Raw genomic sequence first — 22,490 nt, 5'->3', positions numbered from 1 at the left:
CACATCTATGCCGATAGAACGTTTCAATTGAATACTACAATTTACTCACGTCCCAGCCATCTGCGTTGATTTTGAAGAGAAGGCCTCCGAGCGGCCCAGACACTTGTCTTCCCCCAGACCACTGCTTGGGTCCTGCGAAATATTCGACAAAGCCGTCAGGACCCGATAGAAGAATCAGTCTCTTCTTCGTGTTGCCTCCGTCTAGTCCATCATACAGGCTTTCTGGTGTCTTTTTAAGAAGAGACCTCAGAAGCGGCTCCGTAACATAAGAGCCTTCTTCGTCTACGAAGTAGTCCACGCGGACTCTCCCGTCCGATTTCTTAACGAAATCTTCGACTTGCTCAACCAGCTGCGTCTGGACTACAGTCCGCGGCGCCTTATCTCCTAGGTCGACCTGCTTCTGCTTCACACCCGCATCATTAGTGACCGCTCCTCTGATTCTCGCCCACAGATTTCGCCGGAATTGTTGAACATCCTCTGGTTCCAATCCAGTTTTCGAGTCTTCCCTCCTTCGGTTTGCCCAAAGGATCCTCATCCTTGGCAGTTCATCCTTCGCCATGTCCCTCGCCTTGAAGAGGCAATGCGCGACCTGCAGCGCCGGCGCAATCCCTGTTCCACCCGCTAAGAAAATGATCTCCTCAATATCATCTGGCACAACGTATTCCAAATATGGGCCACGCATGTGCACAATGGTACCAGGATTAATTTGATGCAAAAACCTACTGACCTCCCCATTGGGCTCCTCGCGGACGAACAGTCGCATTAGCTCCATTGGACTTCCATCTGAGGGCGGTAACGGAGTGTAGTTTCGTTTGATCTGCAGTTCCGGTTGAATGATTTCAACGCTCCAGCAGCCGGTTCGCCAGGCTGCATTGATGAATTCGCCATTTTGGCCAGCTGGGTAGGAGATTAAATTTAAGACCGCGCTGGTCGGCGAGACTTTGTCTCGCGTTTCCAGAAGAAAAGGGCTGAAGTTCTTGGGGTTAAGTATCCGGCTTCTCGCTGGGTTGGTTTGCCAGATGTAGAGACGGTAGCCTCCAAAACCAAGGAGTACATAAAAGGCCAGTTTTCCGGGGCTTAGCCAGCGGCGGATACCATTGCGAGCAATTTGCTGCTCACCCGCATCGACATCATCACCTTGATGAGATAGATTCGATGATTGAAATGGATTCGTATCAGCCTTCTGGTCGATTGTTCGGTATGCTGGGTGTCTGCGAGCGTATGTTCGCGCATACGCGGGTTGATTACGTAAAACGGTACAACGAGAGCATACACGCAACGTGCTCTGCATCGATTGAAGGGAAGGGGATGATTGAGTCGAATGCTACATCAAGATCTAATATGCAAAGAAATCTACGACGTCAAATCAAACCCTTAGCCTCCTATATTTCAGCCTCCCTAGGCCGAAAACGGTAATCTTTGGCGGTGACACTAGTGAAACCTTATGTGTGGGGAAAAAGGACAATATCGAGTCCCTGAACGCCCATCATGCTGCACAATGACTTGCTTACAATCTTCACAATAATGGCAAGAACTTGACCTTGACCGTTGAGATCCTTGTGGACGCAACCACTATGCCACACCGAATAGCTCAATAACCATCCGCTTCTCCCTTTCAAAGATGGCACGCCCTCACTACACCACCCTCGCCCCTCCACGCGACTCCCTCGAGCTCGGCTCCCTCGCCTCCTCCTCTCCTACCCATGCCGATGGAAATTCCTCCCGCTCGTCCTCTCCATCCGGCATCTCCTCATCTCGCAAGCTATCCCTTTCGAACGACGACCCTCTCCACCCAGTCCACTCCAATGGCACCGCCCGCCCCTCTCCCCATTCGCGTTCCTACTCCGTCTCCTCCGCCTTCGACTTCGCTTCGAACCTCTTCCCTCTCTCCTCGACCGCCGCAGGCTACTCTGTCCTCGGCTCACAGCACGCAGGTGGGCCGACGGACTTAGGGGGTGCGGGGGCGAGCTTAGAGAAGCATAAGAGTTTGACGTATCTCAATGGGCTGAGTCTGGTCGTAGGGCTGATCATTGGGAGTGGGATCTTTTCCTCACCGGCGCAGGTCAATATAAATGCGGGCTCATATGGAGCGAGTCTGGTGGTGTGGGCAATCGCTGGCGTTCTGGCTTGGACCGGGGCCGCGAGCTTTGCGGAATTGGGGGGCGCCATACCCCTTAATGGGGGAATGCAGATCTATCTATCAAAGATCTATGGAGAGCTCACTGGCTTTCTGTTTACGTGGTGCGCAGTCTTTGTCCTAAGGCCAGGCTCTTCTGCTATCATTGCCATTATATTTGGAGAATACATAGTGCGAGCAGTGGTGGGAGCAGATGCAGATGACGTGAGTGCGTGGGTCAACAAGGGAGTGGCCTTTCTGGGCCTCGTGATGGTGACATTGATGAATTGCGTCTCTACGAAACTCGGAACAAGGGTTGGGGACTTTCTCATGTTCTTCAAATTCATCGCGCTACTAGCTATCACGGCAACGGGCATTGTGGTAGCCGTCACAGGCTTCACCTTCCACGGTAAACCCAACGATGACTGGAAGACTGTCGGCTGGTTCGAGGGCACCTCGACAGACCCTAGCTCCTGGGCCGTCGCCCTCTACGCCGGCCTCTGGGCCTTCGACGGCTGGGATAACTCCAATTACGTCGTTGGTGAATTCCTGCATCCCCACCGCGACCTACCTCGCGTCATTCACACCGCCATGCCGCTCGTCCTCACCTTCTACCTCGCCGCTAGCGTCGCCTATATCTTCGTCCTTCCCCAGGCTGTCATCATATCCAGCAACACCATCGCCGTGAAATTCGGCTCTGTGGTCTTCGGTCCCATCGGCTCTCTAGTCCTCGCCTTGACAGTCGGCGGCTCCTGCTTCGGCTCTCTCAACGCCACTACATTCACCTCTGGCCGTCTCGTCTATGCTGCTGGCAAAGAGGGCTTTCTCCCTGCCATCCTTGGCCACATCGGCATGCCCGGCGCCGGCCAAAACGACCCCATAAATCGCTTCCAGCGCCGCTCCTGGCTCTCGAAGACCCTAACCCGCTTGATTGGTGACGACGAAGGTAGTCTCGGGTTCACGCCCATAAACGCCCTGCTCGCCAACGCCATCCTAACGACCTTCTACATCATCATCGGCGAATTCGGCACCCTGATCACCTTCTCCGGCGTCGCGGCATACGCATTCTACTTCATCACCGTGTTGGGTCTCATAATATTAAGGGTCAGAGAACCGTACCTGGAACGTCCGTATAAGTGCTGGATCACCACGCCGATCATCTTCTGCTGTGTCAGTATCTTTTTGTTGAGTAGAGCGGTGTTTGCGAAGCCGAGACAGGTGGTCATTGTGGTTGCGTTTGTGGCCGCGGGGGTGCCAGTGTACTTTTGGAGGGTGAAGCCGAAGGGGAAAAGGAGAGGAGATGAGGGGCATGGGTGGAAGTTTTGGAGACGGTGGAGGAGGGGATGATGCATTGAGAGAGTTTTGGGTTTGAAGCAGTATCATAGCGTACATAGATTGTTATAATCATGTTGATAAAAAATGAGGACCAACGAATTCTGGCTACCGCGTATCGGCCCATTCTTCGATGCTCTACCTCAGGAGATTTCTGCCATTTCCTCTGTCTCAGAATCTTAGTTTTCATCTGTCTGCAATTATGAGGTTGTAGATCTTAATCATCCTAGCATGACTCTACCTAGGCATTTAGCGTGCAACATTTATCCCTGATTTCCTGTCTGACTCGTCTTCTAACTCTTCCAATGACCAAAGCACCATTTGTATCAAGAAGTTCCTTTGAGCCCTGGCTCTTTTGATGAGCAGAAGGACTATTTCGCTATTCAACGCGTCCTGAATTGCGAAAGAATGTCTTCTTCATACAAGGGCTTGCATCTGAAAGTTTTGTAGAGCAGATCTCTTTTACCGCTGTTATTGGCATCCTCCGGGTCCACCTCATTGGATTCTGTCGCGTCTTTTAGTGGAACGTCGTTCTCTGCCATGCTGCGTTCGAGGGCTCTGAGAAATGGCCATTGGACTTTGTTATACGCATGAAAGTAAACATGAGGCACATTCTTGAGGGCACGGAGAGAGTTCAGCGAATCTGTTGTTGGTCGTTGCAAAGGCCAGACCTTCCATTTTCGCTGGTTTTTCATAGTAGCGACACCTTCCTGATCGAACTCGAGTGCTAATGATTCCACCAGGAGATATTCCAACTGATGATTTGCCGAGAGTGCAAGTTGTACAGCGGATATCATGCTGTTCAAGCAATGATATTCTTTCACCAACTCATATTTGTCCAAAGGATTTGGTGATCCACGAGATGGAATAACGTGGAGCTTTCTGATCCGCCTAAAATCTATAGTGCGTGAGGCTCTCATACGGTCCTTGAAACTACGGTCGCTAATAGGTTGCTGAGCCTTGACCCAGCCAGACCAATATAACTCAAAGATGCTTTCGTAATAGAAGACGTACAGAGCCTCCTTCCGGATTTGACGGTTGACTTCCAGGATGCCTTGAAATTTCTTAGAGACCCTGAAGGCAGAGTCTGTTTGCTTGACATGCCAGCGCTCGATCTTCCCGTTAGAAGGCGAGACGAGCAAGTTGCGATAGATCTTGTGACGTAGTTCGATTGGTAGATCTAGGAAGGGGAAATGTCCTCCATTCAACGGACGCAAAGAAAAGTCCCCTGTACGACTGATCGTTGACATTACGCTCGAATTATTCTGGCGCTCTCAAGCTTGTGAGATGTATGATCAGCGATGTCCAATTTTGAGAAGAGTCAAATAGGACACTTACGATACTGGCAAAGGTTCCACTTGCGTTACATATTGATTTGAGAAATCTCGCAGGATTGCAGCAGTTCAGAGGTATGATCGAAGGTGCCAATTGTTTGCGCAGCTGATGAGAGGACTTGGATCCACAACTCAGCAACTGTCATTCTGAACAGTGTTGCCAAGAAGTGGCAAACCCTCAACACGTCCATTTGTGAATGCACTTCATTCACCGAAGCGTATTCGACGCCAAGCAAGGCACGCCCAACTCAACCAATTCAATTCTCATTTTCCAAAGGCGTCGTACTGTACGCTCTACAATACCTTTACTACCTCCTGCGCTCATCATACCGCTCCCTAGAATCATGTCTTCTTCGCCGATGTTCAGGCGAATAGCTGCGAAATCGCCCCCGGTCTTCAGGATGTATGTGCCTCCTCTGTGCTTCGTAGCTTCTTGATCGATCCCTATGGTCTCTTCTAGATCTACCGTCCCTCGACCTATTCCTGCGGCTGTATCTCTCATCCTCATCTTCACGCCTGCTGTGACGGCGTTCTCGACTCTTGTCCCGACTTCTACTTCTTCGATGCCGTCTCTCTACATCTCTGTGCCTGGGTTTGCTTCGTCTCCTCTTCTCAGTCCTCCTTTCTTGACCGTTTGACGGGGCCTGTGTAGCGTTGCTCTGCTCGAATCCTACGCCTTCCAGCATCTCCGTGTCCCCTCCACCTTTTCCTTTGCGTAGACCCTCGAAAGCGCCGAAGCCTATCCCCTTTGCACTCTCTGGCTCGTCTCCCTCAGCAGTCTCCCGGATGGCCTTCTCCACTTCCTTCTTTCCAAGCGGTGTCTCATTTGGGTTGCCCCTCGGTATGGGCTCGTAGCCCAGTGCTGCGCTCAGAGCATCTTGCTCTGCCTCCTTGATCCGGCGGATCTCCTCTTTACGTGCTTCAGCGGCGGTCTGTGCGGCGGGAGATTGGTCGCTTTTGGCATACCAGTTCAGATCTCGACCTTTCTGCCAGCGGCCAACGGCTGGTGTGCTTCATTAGCTACGAAATGCTGGAAGGAGTGATGTAAAGGGAGGGGACGGGGCGGGAGCTTACGAGCCATGAGACTATGCCCCAGGTAATTCTCTCGCTGGGCATCATCTTTGACATCTTCCCACTTGAAATCTGCGCGACCACCACTTTAAGCTTAGTTAGTAGAGAACTTGGTGTAAGTGAGATGTATCATACCGACTGCCTTCTTTTCGGACACCCGCAACAAGATCCATCGCTGTTATTTGAGGGTAGAACAGGAAGGCTAAAATGAGTTGCGTATTTCCATGAATTAAGGCCGCGCCACTAGTGTAGTTATTACTCTCGAAAGTCTTGCGAATTCTTGGCATTTACAATTGCGCCCCCCACCAGCAAGATAAAACTTTGGATCTTGATTCCTCTGCTAATATTGATCTGATTTTAATAATTATTGATTTATTACAAAGGGAACAACTTAAACTCTTAGATATATAAGTTTTAGCTATTTTTCTTAGACAGAAAAAAAGTTATAAAAAGTATTGATTTTTGGAGTTCAAAAAGCTTTGAACTTAAGAATCTTCTCAAAAACTAAGATTTTTTGACTTAGTCAATATTACTTCAAAATTGATAATTAGTAATTTTTTGAAAAGGTCTTTGAAAGCGCATTCTAAAGAATCAAAAATCATCAATTTTGAAGAGATATTGAATACGTTATTAAGACTTGAAGTTGGGGTTGGTCTGGGAATCTGGCGGGGGGCGCAATTGTAAATGCCAAGAATTCGCAAGACTTTCGAGAGTAATAAAGCGCCAAGCCCCCTGGAAATGCGGTCAGTTTTTCCCCAAAGAGGATTTCTTTGTCTCTCCTATCGAGGCTTGGATTCGCTCTCAATAGGCCAGGATGGGCTTGATCTTTATCACTGCTAGTGAGACGGTAACCCATGGATGATCATTAGTCATGGAAGATTGGCATCAAATAAGCTGGGAAAAGAAAACGTCAGGTCAAATGAAATCTGTTGTGCCTCCCCTGAGTCATTACGGCGTGATTTTGCGTCGCTGCTATCCGCCATCTGATCGTGCATGACTCTTGTTCTCGAAGTTTCTCCTTGAGATGGACAGAACCTCGTAAGGTCGCACAAATCTGTTTTGGATGATATAAATTTTCTCGAAGCTTGCGTTATTTCGGGTTCTGCCTGCAGTTCTCATCAAAAGACGCCGACGGCATGAATTGCAGTAATTTGAAATGATATATCTTGAGCTGACATCCTGAAGGCTATCTGGAGAAACTGCATTTGGCCATTTAAAATGCCTTCTCACGCCATATCATTCAGGGTATGTGCCATGGAAGAGCGGCTCTTGACTCAACAGAAGTTTTTTACTTATTGATATTATGGTTCATGACAGGAATATTGAGTGTATAATCCTGGGCGATGACTAAACAGCTAGGCCGACCGCGTCCTCTCGTGGTATTTCACCTCCTCTAACATCAGTCCTTCTCCCGTCACCAATCGCTTGAATCAAATCTACCTCGCTCCCGAAAGTGACACCAAAGGTGCTAGTCTTCTGAATCGTCGTCGCGCTCTTCACCGCTGTGTAGTCCTCCATATCCATAGCATACGGATCCGGGCTGGGGTAAGAACGCTTTCTCTCTGACGGCCAAGACGTACTGTTCTTGGTGGTCTGGCGATTGGTGCCATGCCTTCTGAAGCACGTTCGATCTCTTATCAACCTTCCCAAGGGTAAGAGCGTTGGCAAACAGGCAAGCACGATGCTGACTCCTTCTTCCGATATGGCAAGATAGGTGTGTATGGTTTCGACGTAGGTGAAGTCACCGCTATCGTTGCGCACTGTCGATACCACCACACGTGCTATGGAGCAGACTCCTGCTACCATTCCGCATGACATTAGGAGCCAGATGACCGCTTTCTTCCGGGCGTTGATAGAGCTATTCAGAAGAAACGTAATGGGAAAAAAGGCAAGTGCAAAGTCGATGAAGGCGTTGATAGCTGGTCGATGACATTAGTCTTAGAGGATATTCTCAATTAGGAGGACGACATACCTCCTTGGGCGACTCCAATCTTCAGACTTATGTTGCCATGGCACTTCCCAGGAATGCTGTGTCTCCAGTCTTTGGCGATCGGTGAACACTGGCCAGTGCAATAACCTGCCCCTATGAAACCAATGATGGTAGCAAGTGCCATCATTGAGTACAGGAAGGCCGTCTTTCGGACTGTCCTTGTCTGACCGAGTATACGAAGGAACAAGGCGGCGACCGAGATTTTGCTAAAGATGAGACTTATGTAGAAGGTGACTGTTGCAACCAGATTCCACTTGATTGAAGTAGCGAGGTTGGACTCGGAAATGAACGTGACTGAATGGAGTTTTTCAGCTGAACGTTGATACAGCCAAAAATGGACGCCAGGAATCACTTACTGTGGCGCCCCCAGCCATGCTCAATGGCGATACACCAGGAAGTTGTCGAAACGATAGCCAAGGCCTATGATTCTTGTCAACTCAAAAATAGGATTGAAATGAACCGCTAAGCCTAACGTACAATGGCCAGTACAATTGAAGCATCATCCCAGCCCGGACTCTTTAGGATGCACAATCTCACAGAAAGACGCAGTCCCACTGTGATGGTGGCAATTGCCGTGAAAGCAATCAGGGTTCCTAACAGAGGTGGGCCCTTGTTGTCCTGCGGGCTTCCCGAAATATGGAGACCCGCGACGCTCGGGTTGCTCATTGCGCAGACTGAAGGTAAGCCCAGGAGCTGCTTGTTTCGCCGCGACAAGATCTGAACCAAGGTGGAGCTTTTCGAAGTGGAAGCGCATAAGAGTGGCGACGGCTGTGAAATAAGGTCTAGAAACATAAGCAGAGCAGAACGAATCTTCGACGGCAAGGCTGAGTGCCCGTTGAGTCAGTCCACCTCCGCCAACACATCATTGCTGCAAGAGATATGGTGCTTATTCCGCATGAGTGACCTGCATGAAAGAGGCGGTGATGTGGCTCGGGACGCTTGACAAAGCCAACCATAAATATCCATGCCACAAGGTACGTATCTCAGAGAGCCGTAGAGCGTGAAGCTGCTGTGCTTCCTCTGGTCGATAAAGGGTATGATCGGCGCTCATGCAGCAGGACTTTCGCCCAAAAGGAGGGACAGCTACTAATCAGCCTTCAGCGTGCAGCGTGCAACTCCAAGCGATTGTGATTAGTATCTACCCCTCACGAATTATTTTTATGCCTTGCGCCCACTGCAGCGCGGGATGGCCGTCAGAAGATACCAAGATGGGCGCACCCACCCACCCACGATACTACTGTGTTTCATCGACAGAGGGTCCATCTGGCTTTGTTTCCAGATCCAGTCTTTCAATCGTCTTCGCATCGGTCACTTTGTCTGTGTGGCTAGAATCTCCGACGCCGCGATTGCTGACAGAATATGCACCGCGAGATCCTACCGGTGACCTCATACTGCATGCCAAGACTGGCTCTACCTGCCATACGATCCCTCTGTGGATTATTCATGAGTCAAGGGCTTGAATAGAATCCGAGATTGTCCAAGGAGACACAATACCAAGATTTCATACTGTAGGCTGGATCAGTATCAACAGGCCGGAAGCAGGACGAGCTGCTTGACACTGTGCTGGAGTGGTACGAGGCGTCAGGTCCTAACCAGCAGGACCCGAGACTTGCATCCAGAAAATCAAATGCAGGACCTTCGCAGTTGAAAAGTCAGGATCTTATTGCGAATTCAAGTTGCATTGAGTACCGAATTGATCTGCTCGGCACTTCTATGCTATCATGGTAGTGGTCCAGCCTCGCTATATTTTCGTGCATCCAATGACAGCCGAAGCCGATAGCAAGGGTGCGAATTGCTGAAGATTCAAATTGTCAAATACTCGTCGTATCATCCATTGGTCAAGTGCAGCAGCTCTTTACCTGCGAGGAGCTTCTGGCATCATGCAGCAGGCAGATGAACACCGCTATGCTCTGGCACCTTCTGCGGAGCCTTAGCCGGCAATTGGTCGCGCAGTGATGATACACGTCCTTGCGAGTCTTCAGCAGCCGATGCCTCGGCCAGCTTATGGCTACTTTGTGTGCGAATAAACCTTACATACTTCCAGTCGTCGCAAGAGACTTGAAAGCCGAGAGACGATGAATCAGCCAAGCACAAGATGATGTCAAAATGCTCGTCCAATATGCGAAGTGGAAGACGTGTTACAAGGCTCTCTTGAAGTGTTTTCATGACATACAAAAATTGACAATCGATGGTGATGAGAGAGTTTCTGAGAGTGGCGATAAATTGGCGATGGCCCAAATATTGATTTTCGGCTCTGCCGGAGGGCAGTATGCCTCAACCATCTATGCGAATTAGTGATAGACGTTCGTGATGAATTGGTGTTTGCCGAAAGCTTCATATTGGACGACGTCATGGCTCTCCCAGCTATCCAATCCGTCGCGATTCGTGGGATGGAACCCACTTTCCAGAGAAAACGTGGGACAAGACTCAGATCTGCCGTGAGCCAGGTGAAATGCGAAGAGTACCATGTGTACGTGGAAAGCCTGACGACCATAACGCAGCAAGTTCCCTTTGTGACTAGGTTGAGCCTGAGATATATTCACCATCGTATGAGACCAATGGAACTAGCAAGAATCAGCCAAACACTTCAAAATCATCTGGGAAAACGGCTCACGCACTCAAGGATTACGTTTGACAGATCTTGGACACGCCTCTCACATTTATGGATGGGCCTGATGCATGGGTACAGGAAGCTTGAGTATCTGCAAATCGGTGGCTCTAGTATTCATCGCTCCATCTCGAGGCCGTATGAATCGACATGGCTATCTCCAGTACATATGCTTCCCAAATTGCTTCGACAGCTCTGCATCACTGGCTCCATTCCACTAGAGGAAGCCCTTGCTGAAAATGCACAGTAACCAAATGGCGAAACGACCGTCGCTATCGAAGATTGTGTCTTCCAACAACAAACTTGTTACCGATGAGGATCATGTTATCTGCGCGAAAGCAGGCGTTCCTGTGGAATTTGCTGATAAAGACTTTATCTGTTATGAAGATCTAGCCTTGGATTGTTAACTAAAGAAGAGGTATTACAGGACTGATAGAAGGGTACACCATGCTTAGCCTAAATGGGCCTAGCGCATAACATTCTCACGTAAGCGCAATCAAGATGCAAATTGCGTCCAGGATCTGTTCTGGGGGTGACCCTGCGGTGTGTGTATGGAGGTAAAATTTAGGCAACCCACACAAACAAAACCGACGAATACCTGCATCAGCTGCTCGGCGTCATCTTAACGACACCTCTCAAGTCCGATTATATTCGTATCGATTGATGAGGTGCTTGACATGACTACTACAGACGAGTTCAATGGGATATCCCCATTATTCTCCCTCCTGCAATTAGACATCTACTTCCCCATTGCCTCCCGGATCTGCGACTTCCTACCCATCGTAGACATCATACAGCTGACCAGGACCTGCAAAGCCCTTTCTTCGCTTTATCGCGATCTGATACCCCACAAATGGAATATAGATCGCTTTTTGAGCCGGCATCTCAAGGACCCAAAAGCCTTCCGATCGATGCTTGGTCAGTGCGATGCGTTGCTCTCCGGCGAATCTATATTGGATTTCTATCTGAGTCGTCCATGGACTGACGCAAATTTGTGCATATATGTCGAGCGCGGAGATAACACTCGAAAAATGATGAAATACTTACGTACGATGGAGGAAGGCTCGCTGACATGTCTGTCGAGCATTGACCGGCAGAATGGGTTGACGGTTCGCGGGCTGTATGCGGATTGACAGTTGGATCTAATGGATATATAGGAGATCAAATACACACGAAACTCTAGTGGTGTTATGGACATCTTCTCGCTATGCGTTATGTCGACGCAGGATTTACCAATCAGAAGATTGCTGAAACAGGAGACAAATACTGCCGCCTTGAACATTGTCAGTTGGAACAAAGCATACTCGATTTATCCATCGCAGACCTTCAAAGATGGCGAGGCATACTTTTTTGGCGTCCAAAGCGTGCATCCTGAACTGTCTGTTTGGGCAGGAGTGTACGAGAAGCGAGGCTTGAACTTTTGCCATCGCAAAGTTCTCATGGAGCACGCAACGAACGACGCAATGAAGTCTTCAAGACGTGTGGCTGATAGACAGTCTTGGATCATATCACTTTCTACAGCAGAGATCAAAACTTCCTCGACACCTGATTATGGGTTAGAGTATGCTCATTTCACAGTACATCGTTCATATGAAGGTGAAGGCCTTGCCATGCTTGGGAGTAAAGAATTCCTTTTCAGCGAATATTATGTCGATTCATGTACAAAAAGGGCATCCTCCTTGAAATATAGACACACTTGTGGACACAGCTGGGGCAAGTTCCTACAGCGAATAATGAGTTACAGTTCCATCGATGAAATAAACAAGCTATCCAGCGATGTCCGACCTAGCAATCTTACTGAGCTAATGCAACGGCCGGAAGAGATGCATGAGCACCTCGACACGAAGCAGTTCTCAACATGGACGTATTATGACGATGAGATTCCTGCACTTTTCCATGAGTGGCAAGAGAATCCTATCGAGATTCTGAGATAGGCTGCCAACCCTGCATACCAAGTATTCCAGACATCCGAGTTTGCTTTCGATTTCCACCGGCGTTGGAGCACATAATCGGTGTCATTTGAATAGTCTAGTCTCCTCATCTTAGCTGCAGCAGTACATGTAAGTGGGTTTGTCTTCTTTGGCCTCGACTCAGAGCAAGATCTCTTTTTGGTAGCCTCTAGGCGGATCAGAGGCATTTCACATGTAGAGGTCTTCTAAAGAGACTATATGATCGTTCCCGTATCCTTGCATCCGGAAACTGCAAATGAGCAAAGCAGACGAAATTTTGGTGTCTACAGCAATTGCTATGAGGACAATGTATTTCCCTAGAAATACTTCTAGAGGATACCTCTTAAAATACCGAGAAAGGCTTCAGCTCTGCCTCATCTGGCATCGTCGCTTGGGCTATGTTGCTATCACCATCTACTGTAAGCTTAGGATGGATCTTTGACATTGAATGAGATACTTTCGCTGTTTAAGAACTTATATTCTTGAGAAAACCCTCAACAGAGCTTATCGTATGTGATTCAATGTGTCAAAGCAAAGAACACATACCGAACGTGGCGTTCGAGCACAATCGACGTCTTTTCCACTATGTAAATTTTCTGCACTCTACTTTTTTTTAATCATACAGCTAGAAACCTCTCTCCCCATTTTCAATCGATATCAGGAGTAAAAGGGGAGCGTCAAGAGCTTCCTTTTCTTATGTCCACCAATCTGCTGGCCCATATCACAAGTGACAGCGATAGCCTCTCCTAAAGACAGATCCGCGACCGCAAACTGCGGTGCCACAACAACCATAGCATCAATGAGACTTCCGAGAAACTCGCAGTCGAATTTGGAGTCTTTCGCAACCTCGAACATCCAACCGGCGTCCAGATACATCGTTGCTGATCCTATGTCCTTCGAGACTCTCGCGAACTCACCATAATATTGCACCCCGGCAAAGGAAGACGCGCTGCACCAATGTCTTGTCTCGGGGAGTGCCTCTGGAGTGAAAGCTCTGGGGAGATTTGATGGGGCCAAGGAGTTGTACGCTGTTGCCAGTGCATTCAAGCCACGCCTGAGTTTTCCAGGCCTCGATACGACTTTGTCGTCGTCATAGCAATTGGAGCCGGTAGCAGATTGCATGGCTGTCAAGGCAGCCGCATCGATCATCGCTTTTCGGATCGTTGTGTCGTTGTACGAGGAAGCGGATACCTTGACTTCGAGTCTGCCGTTTTTATTCTCCTCGTTGCTCTTCTCGTCTCTGTATTCGATGTTTTCGACGAAGACGCTATCAGTCTTGCAGGCCGTGACACTGGGTAGGGTTGGCGAGGGGCAGAGCTTCTCAAGCGCGGATGATATGGAGGTCGAGAGGGCACTATCCGTCAAAGTGCCAACATGGGCGGGCGAGGTGCCTACTTGGACAGACGCTTGCGCCACTTGCTTCACACAGTTGGGTATAGGAGTGCAATCATCCTCGTTGTAGGCATACCTGGTGCATACTTGGCACCTTTTCTTATCCGTTGTGGCAGGACCCAAGGGATTTTTCGCAGTCGTCGGACCCCCCGTAGGCAGCGTACTCCAGGCGCAGCTACTCTCGGGGGCCACGTTTTCTTTCAAGGTTGTTAGAGGGTATCCGTCCTTCCCATCGCACTCACAGCTTCCGTCAGGCTTCTCTGGAGGCATTGGGCCCATATATGTGCAAGATGGTGTTGGAGAAGGCTTTGCCCCCAAAGTCAAATGCGGTATCATTCCGAATAGGCCTCCTATTCCTCCTCCTCCTCCTCCTCCTCCTCCTCCATCATCAGGAGTTTGGCAAGAATCTGCATCCCTTTTTCGGTTCGGATTGCCGTGAGCGTCATAATTCTGGGAAAAGACCGCAGTGTTGTCGTGAATGAAAACATCGAGAGTTGCGCCAGCACCATTGGGTCTTGGTGTCCAACGAACTACGGCCTTACCTTTGGGTTGTCCCGGAAAGTCTGAAGTCATGGTACCTGGCTTCGTGTAGGGTCTATAAATAACATCACAGGCGGGGATTCCAAGACCTCCGTCTTCCTCTTTCTTTGAGAGATGGGTGGTGAGCAATTTCGTTCCAGCTCCAAACCTATACGCCTCGGGAGCAATTATCCACGCATGCCTATGTTCACTTTCATCAACCCAAGCTTGGAGTTCCTCAATTCGGTCTATGATGTGTTGTTGTGTTTTCTGGGCTGATCCCAAGGTCTCGTCATTCATCTCGATCCTCCCTTTAGCCTCCAGATAGTGTCCCATTAGTACGTTTTTGCCATCAACTATGATTACGACTGTACAGCCATAATACTGTTTCGTCGAGATCAATTTCGGCACCGTGGGATCCAATGTATAGGGCTCTTGCCCATCAACCGGAACAAGTTGGGTCTGAGGAATACTAGACCAAAGCGCTGCGAGATCAACATTCACGCGCTTCACAAGCTCGTTGGTGGTCGGAGTGGGCTCAGGTAGATTGTGTCTTCACATCTAGAATCAGCCAATCATGCTCGAGCCCATTTTGAGGAATTACCTGATAGTTGGACCGGCGGCAACTTCCAGTATGAGCGAGATAAAGCATAGTAGGAAGGTCCAATAACCGGTCCTGTGTCCGAGCTTGGTCATTTTTTGTTGACTAAGGTACGCTTCGAGGAGTCAAGGCTTCGGTGGCTTCGCCAGTGTTGAAGTAAGGAAAGGGTTCTCAAGAGCACTGAGTGGCCAGGATGTGTACAAATGATGAAATTGCTCTGTCTTGCAGTGAGTGCATGAGAGCAATGACAAACCTGAGATTTTATACTTGCGTACAGATACTGAACTTCACGACTCTTCATCCAACCACTATACACAGCCTGCTGACCTAGACGGTGAAACGGGCAAGCCGTACGTTGTGAACCTCTATGCTCATCAGACTTGTTTCATCTTCTCCAATCCTTTCATGGCTGTGATGAGTTGGCAAGAACTACGAGAGCTGTGACTAGGCATGACATTGGAGAGAGGAAGGCATATTGAACAACAAAATCCATCTCCAGTAAGCAACCAACTTCTGGATCTCAAAGATGGTTTCATTTGCCGCTGAACGAGAAAGAAACGATTACCGCAACGATCTTTCTAAGGAACATATGGCCTCAAGAAAGCAAGGTGGGCTAACTGCTCAGCCACCCAGGTAGCTGTAAGCGTGTTCTCCGCAACTCACGTAGGTCCAGACTCGGTGGTGACTACCGTCAAGGCACAACACGAGAAGCATGTCATTAAAGAGCATGGGACAATCTTCCGCATTGTCCTGAGGCACTATGATATGTAAATCATGAAACAGACCCTGTCGTGTCGGCTGAGCATACGGCAGAGACAAAGAGTTCCAATCATCTCTATTTTCATGACCCGACAGCACTACCGTCTCTGATGCTGCTCGACTGCACAAGGGCCGGAACGTAACTCGCTGGCTCCAAGTGTCGGGCACTGTAGTCTCAAAGCGAAGGATGTAGGCATACACTACATCAACTCAACTCACAACGAAAGGGCGAGAATTAGAAGTAAGCAATGTTGGTATGGCTCGATGTTCTGGTGCTTGCGAGCGACGTCGACAGGGTTGAGCCTCTGACTTCCACGTGGGACTTCAAGCTTTGCCAAGGAGCCAAGCCCGTCTTTGCCGTCCCGTTCATCTAGCGGCTCGCTTAGCTCTTCTTCCTCTGACTTTTAACTGGGTAGAAAGGGGATTAAGTAAGCACTACCGTCTGGCTTGTCCCTTTGTGGCGGCTGACAGTTGACAGCTGACATCTAAATGAAGAACTCGGCTCTTGTGCCGTGAAGGAATCTACCTACGCCATGAAGAAACATACTACTGTCTGCAAGAGCGGGAGAACTGGAGACTAAGCTCCCTCACGATCATGTCGGAAATTGGCCAGGGTCTATGATATTGTTTCAGTGACTCTGAGCCTCCACCAACGGGTTTTGAGTGTATCCCATGCTAATACCATTCATCACTTTTTGGATGGGCTACCTCTATCGATCGTTGTATTCACTTCTTCTGATTCTAAGTATTGTCGACCGTCATTGGTGTCGGGGCATCGTGGGCAACGCCTCAGTTCGATTTGAAAAGACGGATTGTTTACTTTTGTAGACGGTCTCATTCGCGTTTCTGACTAGCTATCTCATTGCACTGAAAGAACGCATAACTAGGAATGATTCTTATATCGCAGCTTCCGACTGAGATTCTCGAGTCGATAGCTTCTCTGTTGAACCCTGCAAACTTATGCAACCTACGATCAGCAAACAAGGCCGTTTGCAAGAAAGTCAGTGCATCATTTGGCAAGGCCTGCTTCGCGACTTTATCTACAGACTTGTCCAGCCAAAGTCTGGAAAAGTTGGACCGAGTTGCTGCAACCGACCATCTAAGACTCCACGTGCAGACTTTGTTTCTCAGCTACGGCCACCAGAGTGAATTTGGAAATGGATTGAAATGGTCTCGGCATCAAGAAGGATACCTGGAAAAGGTTCAGCCGAGTAGTCAGCCCCTGGAAGATCTTCTCATCAACAAGCTGCCAAACTGTCATTCGGTATACATAAACAGCTTCCAGGACTCCGGAGATCTCACAGGAGAGCTCTCTGTCACAGACGTTGTCTGTATAATCCTCAGCATCATAGCTCGAAGCGGCCTCAGAATAAAATCTTTCACTATCGATCTGTGTGGCCAGCACCCTTGGAACACGTCTCGAGGCTCTGGCCATCTGTACGCGGGTCGATTACCACCGTACCTTGATTGGCAAACCTCTACCTTTGCAGAAGCTTGGGCCTGCCTCGAGGAGCTTCACTTTCATCAGGACCTTGATCCGCAGATTACGTCTTTCACGAGAGAGCTCATTCAGCTGGCGTCTGGGCTCAAGGTATTGTCTTTAACAGGCTCTTATGACGATCATTCAACTATTCATCCGATTCTCCGTCTCAAACGGCCAAATTTGCAAAAGCTGTATCTTCGTAGCGCCTACATACCTCAGCGACTTTTACTCAGCTTTCTGGAAACCAGTAAAAGTACGCTTCGATTACTTTCTCTGGCAATGGTTTACATGGAAGAAAATGGGGTGTGGCCAGCAGTGTTCCGTACCTTGCGCAATGATTTCCCCAGCCTCACGGCGATTTCACTCTTCTACATAAAAGAGCGATACACAGAAGGGGAGGAAGACTTCCACACGACCGTGATGGTGTTTCCCACGTTCTTTCAACGTCTTCTCTCTTCCAGTATACCTGTCCAACCATTTGACTTTACTGTCAAGAAAGCAGGTCTTGTCGGGTTTGACTACACAGGTCCGCACATGGCAAGAGTCCTACAACTTCTCGAAGAGTGCGTAGAGCCTCTGCATGAGAAATCGCAAGCGGTACGAGAGGCCCATGGCCGGTATCCGCTCCCTTGATCAGTGCCTTTTCATATCTCACTTTTCTTAGTCTGAGATATGAAATCTACGATAGAGGGTATTCGATTAGGAAGCACATAGCTTTGCAAAGCAAGCGGGTGCAAATGGGGTGGTAGAATGTGCCCCCGCGAAAGTGGACAGCCCGGCTCATGATGCCTCTGGTAATATGCAGTATAGGCGGGGATGTCGCTGTTCGGCGGCCCCAACAACTTTCGACGTGTATTCAGGTGGTCGAAACCGTAGAGTCGTGAAACGTGTTCTTTTCTTGGGTACTATGTAACCCTTCTTTCGCCTAGGCAAAAAACAAAACATGAATATTCGAAGAGGACACGGCCTTATGAACGTCTGACACATCCCAGTCAGCCGAGACGTCTCTCGAGGTTCTTCCAATTGCTTGGAGAGCTACTGACTTCTCCTAAATTAACGTGCAGCCGAGGCATCAACTAATGCCTCCTATATGTTTCTATACCCGTGTAGATAGGCCAATTGCTTAAAGCACTCTTCTCGGCAGTGTGGCCAATAGTTTAGGGGACCGTCAGCAGTTTAAGCAAACCAACTGTTAGCGATTTAGTTTGAAGCTCGAAACTAGATGGTTCAACCAAACGTTTGAGTATGAAGAATATCTTAGTTTCCTTTGCAAAGAGCAAAAGCTTTATAAAGTATATAAAGTTGCCCATTTTCAAGTGCATTAAGGGTATTTAAGGATCTCTTAATTCTTAGCAGCCTAATAACTGACTTCATTCAGTCGTTAGCAATCCATTTTGACCCTCAAACCATCTATTTAACTATTTATTTAGTCATCAATAGGGCAATTTGAGCATAAAACTGTACCGTTTAAACAGTTGGCCACACTGCTCCTCGGTGCGCCTACAGAGCTTGAGTTCAGATTGAGCCTGTTTTGATCTGTGCAATAGTCAGCCTCATCCCAGTACAGAGGAGCGGAATGCACATACCTCGGTTGTAGACGTTTTCTGCTTCTGTCATAGCGGCGGTTGCAATCAGTATGCTAATCACAACAATGCATATCAATATCTACATCCATAGGCCCCTTGAGAACCCGCAGGCCATTGCGACTTATGGAAGAATCCCAATTGCTCCCAGCACCATGATTGTATCTGGACCCAAGGGGCGTTGCGTGGCCTTCATGACTTGGGCTTAGATTGGCGATATGAGGGCCGGCAGGATGCTGGCGGTCAGGATGACTTGCGCGTCGTTGAAGATGTATAAAGCGACATGTTTATTGGCGTCAGCAAGCCTGTTGAACAAGTTGGCTAAATGATTGTGGTTCGGCGTGACAGGGTAATGAGAGTGATCTACCGTATCATCCTCCAAGGTCCCTGATTCGACACTAGAGGCGGAATTGTTGGGGGGAGTATTATGATAAGCCGGTAGAGCCTCCATATCAAAGTCTTGCCAGCCCATCTTGACTATCATGAAGACGTGATGTTGACGGGAAGGTGCGTTCGGCTATGAATTGTGGACCGGGTGAAATACGGAAATAAATTTAATCCGTCACCTGACCTCTCGGATATTATACGCCATGGCGTATTTGCGCTGGAGTGGCTCTTTGCCTTGTGACGAGAGCTCAAGGAAATGACTGAAACCAACATACAGAGAGCCTTGTAGGATTGCATTCTGGTTGCCTTCTGCGGAAGATTTGGGTGATGGCCCTCACAGACTAGGTGGCCGATGTGTTGTTGGTTTTTCTTTTTGCATCTGGAGTGTAAGATATGTAGACATTGTATATATCCCAGTGAAGGGTCAATTCTAAATCTTTTCTTATCATGTCGCGCCACAGTATAGTATCGTGCCCTCGTTTCAAAGAGTCGTAAGAAGTCAGGCGGATTGTTCATTGCCGACATTTGTGTCAAAGAACGGTGATTGCGCTGGGAGCGTCCCAGGCGTTATCTCAATCCATCGAAATTGGGAATAGAATCATCAGTTTTACGAGACGCCAGAGTTGGCTCTCTTGATCATCGTCAGATTTCACGTTAGGAAGGTTTCTGAAGCAAGGGCAACATTCCATCAGCTGTTGCGTACTTTCTCACCAGATCGTCAACAAGATGAATGTGGGAACGCCTTTTTGGGAAATGGAGCGTAGCACGCCTAGTCGTCCATTTCATGTAACTCTCGAGATTGGAGCTGGTACTGGGTGAATAAAGACATGAAAACATGAAGCCAACAACAGTTTACTGGGCGAGGTTATCATTTTGACAGCGGTGCCTTTCATCGTAACTCGAGGGTTTCAGCTGGTATCCGTCTTGCATTCTGGTAAGCGATAGCTTCATTATCCATCATCCCGTGGACGTAGCACTCTCCTACGAGCACGTAATAATGATCACTGATATGAACGTCGTCATTTCCGTTGATGTTATTGTTGACATTGTTGTTGTCCTTTACAGCATTTCTCACGTCGCGCTTCTGCAATCCAATCTTGGATAGACCCATCTTCGCCATATACTGCTTATGGTAATGCGCTGCTGAGGTCTTGTCAACATGGGACAATCCACGATCAGATTGTAGCTGCCGTAGTGCCTTCTTTGTCACTTCTCGCTGCTTCCGACGATCTTGGCGCACTTCTCGAAGGCGAGAAACTGCCCTTTCAGCTTCCATTTTCCTGTATTGCACTTCCTCTCGCCTTTCCTTTGCTATCTGGTCTTGCGATTTTTCTATTTTCCGCAGGACTACTGGTATAGTGCATCCGTAGAGGATGCATATCAGGTCTCCTGACCTCGCATCCTTGTGGACTAGGCCCAGTTTTGAGGGAAACCTTGGGTTGGAAGTGTCTCCCTTGGTATGCATGAGTCTTCGGTTCCATATCACCTCTTGAACTCTCCGCAGGAATTGGGCTACAATCGAGCACCGCCCATTATAAATTATATCCGCCGTGTCAAGTGCCCCAGCATGCATACCTTTCTTTAGAGCCTCTTTAAACGCTGTGGTATAGAAGCCAGGAGGATTTCTGCCCTCAGGTCCTCTATTGGCTACTATAGTCCGCCACAACTCTTCCGGTGGATCGTGGCTTTCTTCATTCTCATATTCAACAGCTTCAAGCCAAGTCTCAGGTAGGTTTCCGCCACGAGCAATTTCCTCGACCCGGTCAATTTCATCCAGCTTGAACCCTTCAACATACATACTGTAATGTTGAGAGCGTTTTGCAAAGCGTAGCTTGTTTAAGTCCAGTTCTTTCGTCTCGGCAGCAGTGTAATTTCTTTGTCCGGCTGTTGGTAAGCCGACCAATGGGTCGCCGTTAATTCGTCCAATCTTCTCTCCTGTCGGAGTCTCGTGAACCTTGAAAGCAGCGTCTTTTACACTGCGAATCCAGGATGGAAGCTGTTCAGTATTTTGGGATTTCTGCCGTCCTTTGCCTTTAGACTTCGGTGGAGGGGCCCAAGGTCTGCAGATGATGTCTAACGCCCGTGATGGCTCAGACTGCCGAATAGAGAAGTCAACAAAATTTTTGCAAGTGTCAACATAGGGTTGGTCATAGTTCACACGAAACTCTTTGGCTCGCAGATTGCGCCCTAGTGCGGCTGATAGTCCTGGGATGGCGAGAGGGTTGTCATCTTTGATACTTCTTCCTGTGGCAGAGACAGGCTGAGTATGCCTCGCGATTGCCAGGAGGGCATATATTGCGTCAGGGGGTTCTGACGTGGCAAAAATAGATAGTCTGGAAACTAGATACTCAAGACTCAATAGATCTTCTTTTTGGCCATCGGCACGTCGGCGGAAGAGTGTATTAGTCGTCTCAATCAACAGTGTTGCACTCAGGACTGCGACATTCGCAAAGAAATCCGGGATAAAGCCAACGAATGCTTCTCGCCTCATGATTTCGGATAGCCGGTGCGTCGCTGTTTCTACCTCTACGAAGGATGATACGGCGTCGGAGAATTTCCTCCAGGATAATTGCTTTTGGCCGCAATAGATGGTGCCTTTCTTTGCCAGTGCGATCTCTTGGACAATCCATCGACGCGAAAACCAAGGCTTCATGATGAATCTCAGAAGTGCCGCCCAGTTTTTGGTTTCTTCGCGCGCCTCGCATAATGTATCGAGTTTCCAGATGTTTTGCATTATACGCTCGATGAAGGCAATAGCGTCATCGCTGTCTTTATCGGCTTCTCCGAGCCACACGCAGACTTGCGTCGCGTCGCCGTAAATGGAAGGCATCATCGGGATCTGGTGATTCTTTTCGTTGGGGTCGTCCTGATTCACACATATTGCGTCTGACCAAAGGTAACGGACTTCACCTTCAAGACGCAGCGCTTTCAAAGCCAGGAACAGATTATGAGAGATGTTGAGGACATTAGCCTTGCCTTTAACGTTGACTCTGATCGAGTCTGGTTTCTCTTTCGAGTCCCATGTCCAAGAGACGGCCTCATATTCAATGGTCTTCTTTTTATCTGGATCGACTTCAATCAGGTCGCAGATGATCGCAGATTGTTTGTCACCATGCTGAAGTGCAAGTAATCGAACCGACTTGTCATTCTCTAATGGCTGATAGTCGAATTTGGGTAGGATATTCCCGAGACCGACCATGGTTGCGGAGAAACGTGGTTAGTGAATTCTCCGAGGCCAACTGTGCGTTAGAACGCGAAAGGCGGACCAGAGAGGGATATTTCAATCGTCGAAGCTCCCATCGTGGGATGATATATATTTAAGTTGAGGGTATGGGGCGTGATATTCTGGTCTTCTCTCAGCCTTTC

The 22,490-nt window shown here is 48.7% G+C and overlaps 9 protein-coding genes across 9 annotated transcripts; 4 read left to right on the top strand and 5 right to left on the bottom strand.

The window, feature by feature from the left end:
* Positions 1–34: 34 nt before the first annotated feature.
* Positions 35–1,291, bottom strand: KY384_003600 (uncharacterized protein; the record flags this gene model as incomplete). Its single annotated transcript, XM_044812114.1, has 1 exon — positions 35–1,291. The coding sequence occupies one exon, from the start codon at positions 1,289–1,291 to the stop codon at positions 35–37; it is 1,257 nt and encodes a 418-aa protein (XP_044671247.1).
* A 330-nt stretch (positions 1,292–1,621) lies between these two features.
* KY384_003599 (uncharacterized protein) lies at positions 1,622–3,463 on the top strand (the record flags this gene model as incomplete). Its single annotated transcript, XM_044812113.1, has 1 exon — positions 1,622–3,463. The coding sequence occupies one exon, from the start codon at positions 1,622–1,624 to the stop codon at positions 3,461–3,463; it is 1,842 nt and encodes a 613-aa protein (XP_044671246.1).
* A 368-nt stretch (positions 3,464–3,831) lies between these two features.
* KY384_003598 (uncharacterized protein) lies at positions 3,832–6,026 on the bottom strand (the record flags this gene model as incomplete). Its single annotated transcript, XM_044812112.1, has 5 exons — positions 3,832–4,628; positions 5,095–5,352; positions 5,414–5,785; positions 5,857–5,939; positions 5,989–6,026. The coding sequence occupies 5 exons, from the start codon at positions 6,024–6,026 to the stop codon at positions 3,832–3,834; spliced, it is 1,548 nt and encodes a 515-aa protein (XP_044671245.1).
* Positions 6,027–7,200: 1,174 nt separating this feature from the next.
* KY384_003597 (uncharacterized protein) lies at positions 7,201–8,217 on the bottom strand (the record flags this gene model as incomplete). Its single annotated transcript, XM_044812111.1, has 3 exons — positions 7,201–7,772; positions 7,826–8,096; positions 8,200–8,217. 3 exons carry the CDS (start codon positions 8,215–8,217, stop codon positions 7,201–7,203), a joined length of 861 nt encoding a protein of 286 aa, XP_044671244.1.
* Positions 8,218–10,705: 2,488 nt separating this feature from the next.
* Positions 10,706–11,584, top strand: KY384_003596 (uncharacterized protein; the record flags this gene model as incomplete). The annotated part of the gene is made up of 3 exons (XM_044812110.1): positions 10,706–10,795; positions 10,922–10,937; positions 11,142–11,584. The coding sequence occupies 3 exons, from the start codon at positions 10,706–10,708 to the stop codon at positions 11,582–11,584; spliced, it is 549 nt and encodes a 182-aa protein (XP_044671243.1).
* An 81-nt stretch (positions 11,585–11,665) lies between these two features.
* On the top strand, positions 11,666–12,385 carry KY384_003595 (uncharacterized protein; the record flags this gene model as incomplete). Its single annotated transcript, XM_044812109.1, has 1 exon — positions 11,666–12,385. One exon carries the CDS (start codon positions 11,666–11,668, stop codon positions 12,383–12,385), a length of 720 nt encoding a protein of 239 aa, XP_044671242.1.
* A 672-nt stretch (positions 12,386–13,057) lies between these two features.
* KY384_003594 (uncharacterized protein) lies at positions 13,058–14,963 on the bottom strand (the record flags this gene model as incomplete). The annotated part of the gene is made up of 2 exons (XM_044812108.1): positions 13,058–14,848; positions 14,916–14,963. The coding sequence occupies 2 exons, from the start codon at positions 14,961–14,963 to the stop codon at positions 13,058–13,060; spliced, it is 1,839 nt and encodes a 612-aa protein (XP_044671241.1).
* Positions 14,964–16,560: 1,597 nt separating this feature from the next.
* Positions 16,561–17,787, top strand: KY384_003593 (uncharacterized protein; the record flags this gene model as incomplete). The annotated part of the gene is made up of 1 exon (XM_044812107.1): positions 16,561–17,787. The coding sequence occupies one exon, from the start codon at positions 16,561–16,563 to the stop codon at positions 17,785–17,787; it is 1,227 nt and encodes a 408-aa protein (XP_044671240.1).
* Positions 17,788–20,013: 2,226 nt separating this feature from the next.
* Positions 20,014–22,323, bottom strand: KY384_003592 (uncharacterized protein; the record flags this gene model as incomplete). The annotated part of the gene is made up of 1 exon (XM_044812106.1): positions 20,014–22,323. The coding sequence occupies one exon, from the start codon at positions 22,321–22,323 to the stop codon at positions 20,014–20,016; it is 2,310 nt and encodes a 769-aa protein (XP_044671239.1).
* Between the last annotated feature and the right edge of the window lie 167 nt (positions 22,324–22,490).

This window comes from Bacidia gigantensis (genome assembly GCF_019456465.1).
Source record: "Bacidia gigantensis strain McMullin 20006 chromosome Unknown contig_180, whole genome shotgun sequence".
Taxonomy (NCBI): Eukaryota; Fungi; Ascomycota; class Lecanoromycetes; order Lecanorales; family Ramalinaceae; genus Bacidia; species Bacidia gigantensis.
This window is presented reverse-complemented; position numbering and strand designations above follow the sequence as displayed.